Source organism: Diabrotica undecimpunctata, chromosome 11 (genome assembly GCF_040954645.1).
Source record: "Diabrotica undecimpunctata isolate CICGRU chromosome 11, icDiaUnde3, whole genome shotgun sequence".
NCBI lineage: Eukaryota > Metazoa > Arthropoda > Insecta > Coleoptera > Chrysomelidae > Diabrotica > Diabrotica undecimpunctata.
Window position 1 is genome coordinate 26,998,335 of NC_092813.1, and position 4,115 is coordinate 27,002,449.

At 35.4% G+C, this 4,115-nt stretch overlaps 1 protein-coding gene across 1 annotated transcript; it reads right to left on the reverse strand.

The window, feature by feature from the left end:
* Window positions 1-1,798: 1,798 nt before the first annotated feature.
* On the reverse strand, window positions 1,799-2,398 carry LOC140452807 (uncharacterized). The gene has a single exon (XM_072547138.1). The coding sequence runs from the start codon at window positions 2,396-2,398 to the stop codon at window positions 1,799-1,801; it is 600 nt and encodes a 199-aa protein (XP_072403239.1).
* Window positions 2,399-4,115: the final 1,717 nt, after the last annotated feature.

The following is a 4,115-nucleotide window of genomic DNA, read 5'->3' on the forward strand; positions in this document are numbered from 1 at the left end:
ATGCCCATAGCATTCATTTGTCTCTTGGCTATTTTATTCATTATTGGTTCTTGGTTGGCCATTCTCCTAATAGTCTCGTTGATTAATCTGTCCCATTTTGTTTTTCCAACTATTTTTCTTAGGTGCCTCATCTACATTGCATTTATCCTGCTCTGTGTTTTCCAGAATTGTTCAGTTTTCGCTTGCATTAAGCACAGTCGATATCACTATTGTGTTATATATTTTTACCCTTGTCTGTCATGTAAGTTACCCTTTTCCCAGTATTGGGGTTAACGTATAGTATAACTTGCTTGGTTTCTGTGCTCTTTTCTTATTTCCCAGTCTATTTTTCCGTCGTTAGTAATTATACTTCCCCCGTATACGTAAGTTGTAAGTTGTAAAGAGTTTTTACACTTTATTTTCATTGTATTATCTTCCTCATCTCCTTTGCCGCTGATTTTCACTATCTTAACTTTTTTCCTCGTTTATTTCCATTTTTAGTTCTTCTATTTATTCTATCCATATATCCATTAGTTTCCGCATTTTAATCTTGGAATCTGCTATTAATACTATGTCGTCGACATACATTAACGACACTATTATTATGGGTGGTAATCTATGGTGTCCTATTATTGTCTGTAGTTGGTAGGTTCTTACTCTAGTATTTCTTATCAATTCGTTAATTACTATTATGAACAGCAAAGGACTGAGACTATCTCTTTGTTTAATAAATGTCTTTCAATTCAATTTTTCCGATCTTTCCCCTTTTATCTTTACTCTTCTTTTGCTACCAAAATGTATTTGGTACCATTATTTTCCTCACGAATTTTACTATAATTTCTATTTCTTTCGTGTCCAATTCTGTTCTTAGGTCTATAAATGCTAATACTACTTTTCTCCTCGTGACTATGCTTGTTAGTTTTTTCCACTTTTCTTTATATATTTTCATAGCCAGTTTATTTCTTGTTCTCCCTTGTATTTTACCATTTCTGGTTCAATTTTATCATCTCCATCTGCCTTGTCTATTTTTATATTTGATAGTTCTTCTATTACTTTTTCTCTAGTTATTTGCTCTAGCTCTATATTTTCTTCGCCTTCATTTATTACATTGTCTTCTGAATGTAGTTAAGTTCTATAAGAGAAGCACTCACTCATAATTGTTTATTTAGGTGCTGGCTTAATTTTAATATGAAAATAAGTTATATGTAAATTTATCAATTAATATAAATACTATGTGTGTATGCAATCAAATTACGGTACCTGTGATGTTGATGTATACTTCTTCTTCTTCCTCAGTGCACTGGGCTGGTTCGGGAACAGAAATCTTCTCAAAAGGGTCGCGTGGTCAAGGTTACACAAAATACTGGAGTGTTAAACGGCCCCGATTTATACAGGACTATATCTAAACTCAGATTGAAAATGCGTGTCGTCCCGTAGCTTGCTCCCTTAAGACTAGGGGGGACTGTACAGGTCCGTATTAATTTACGATGACAAGACATACACACACGTTAAGTAAAGAATTAAAATATAAAAATAAAATAATAAAAATTATTAATAAAAACTGAGAATATATGTGGAGGGACGTAACATTCCCACTCACCAAAATGCATATTTGCATTTTTAGTCAATATAAGGCAAAGGGCATAGCTTAACCAAAGGTCGCCTAAGTTCACCTTTCGCGGTTTGTACGATAGCTACGCGAGCAATATCATCTTGACCGAAAATTAAAGTTTTAATTCGACCCATTTGCCATTGTAAGGGAGGCTTGGTCTCATTACGTATTAGTACGAGTGTACCTATATTAGGATTACTCTCATTTTTATGCCACTTCGAGCGTTGATGAACGCTCGAAGTCTGCATGTAATCGTTGCAGCAATTGCCAACGACTTAGTCTATTTAAATGAACATCACTGTAATCCCGATCGGGAATTATCTTTAAAGGCTCTAGTGTAAGAAAATGACCAGGTGTTAACACTGAAAAATCATTTGGATCATTACGGACAGGACATAAGGGACGACTATTTAAGACAGCCTCTATTTGTATGAGTAATGTATTGAATTCTTCATAGGTTAAAACCTGTTCGCCTATGACTCTAGACACATGCGTTTTTACGCTTTTTATACCCGCTTCAAACAATCCACCAAAATGGGAAGCTGCCGGAGGATTTAAATGCCATGTAATGACGTCGTTTTTATCAAAATGTGACTTAATGTCTTCTAAATAGGATTTTGCTCCTACAAAATTTGTTCCGCAATCAGAATAGACAACAGAGCAACGTCCTCGGCGTGCTATAAAACGTCTGAATGAGGCTAAAAATGCCTCGGTACTAAGTTCGGATACCAATTCAATACAATAAGCGCAAAGCCTTAGTGGCAAAGCATACAAATAGGCAAATATAGGCTTTCGTTCGTTTAGCATTTTTAAGCTTATTGGCTCGTATCAGAAAAGGACCGCCAAAGTCGACGCCAACGCAAGAAAATGGTTTGGCCTTGGATATCCGTAGGTCGGGAAGAGCCCCCATAGGTGGCTGATAATTTTGAGGTTTTAGTCTCCAACAGGAAAGACATTTTGAAAGGACACTACGAATAACACGTTTGGATGAAATTATCCAAAAGTTTTGTGACAAGGCGAAGTGCGTACCTTGAATGCCTGCATGTAGATGTACAATATGGATTTCCGAAATAAGTAATTTAATAAAATTACCTTTGGAAGGTAAAAGAAGAGGAAAGCGTTTATCATACGCTAATTCTGACTGGCTAAGTCTTCCGCCCACTCTTAGGAGATCATGTGAATCAAAGAAGGGATTTAATTTTTTCAAATATTTGAATTTTATAGAATTACCTTTAACCTTTTCTATTTCCTCCTTCAAATATCTTTGTTGCACTAATCTAATTAGTTGATTAGTTACTTTGTTCCTGAATAGAAAGCTTTCCAACTGTTCGTTGATTGACTGATTTTAGGTTACCAACAAATCTAAGAACATAGGAAAAGATACGTTTTAATTTTGAAAAGGAAGAAAATCGATTACAGAGATTATCGACAAATTCATCAGATGGAAAAGACAAAAGACAACTTTTCTGTTTCAATTCTAAGTTATGTTCGATAGAATCGGTCAAGAAGAATGACCAGTTATCTTCAGTAGTGCGAAAAAACTCCGGACCCACCCACCAAGCAGGAGTATTTAAGAAATCCTCAGGAAAAAGTCCACGGGATCCGTGATCCGCACTATTTAATAAAGAAGGAATATATCGCCAGTGTTTTGAAGCTATCCTGTCTTGAATATAAGAAATTCTGTTACTGACGAAAGTTTTCCATTTATATGGCTGTGAATTAATCCAATGAAGAACAACAGTCGAATCTGACCATGCGTAAATTCTACTAAACGGTATAGTGAGAGTCTGCAGTATATAAGATAATAATTTGCTAAGAATTACTGCTGCATTGAGCTCGAGACGAGGAATAGTTTGCACCCTGGTAGGAGATACCTTTGTTCGGGCTAAAAGAAAATAAGTTTTGATGACTCCTGTATCATAACACACACGAAGGTATGTAACAGCAGAAGATCCACGTAAAGAAGCGTCGCAAAAGCCATGAAGCTCACAGGAAATAATTGCATTTAAAGAAATATGACGAGGTATAGTAAACTTAGACAGTATAGATAGTTCAATTTTAAATTGTTCCCACCTTGAAGTAATTTCCAAAGTTGGAGTTGCATCCCAATCTAAATTAAGTAGCCAAAGACGTTGAATAATAGTCTTCACTATCAAAGTGACAGGATTAAGAATACCGTAAGGATCGAATATGCGAGCTATTTGGGATAAGAGATTTCGCTTTGTACAGGAAGCTTGAAGAGGTAAAATTTTGTAAAAGAAATCATCAGATGATGGATTCCATCCAAGTCCTAATACGTTTAACGAAGATTGATCTAAGTCAAATGAAAAAGACTGTTGCAGAATATGATCCAAAGGAATATTAGCGAGATAGAATAACTGAGGGGCATTACTTGCCCATTTTCGTAACTCAAATCCACCACGTTTCAATAAAGATATTAATTCTTTTATAGCAATAACACTATTTTCTAAAGAATCCTTTCCTGTCACCACATCATCTACGTAAGTATCTTTTAGGAGTAAAG

What these genes read in the sequence shown, in the direction of transcription:
- LOC140452807 (XM_072547138.1), bottom strand. Translation starts at nt 2,398, where the DNA reads ATGCTAAACGAACGAAAGCCTATATTTGCCTATTTGTATGCTTTGCCA.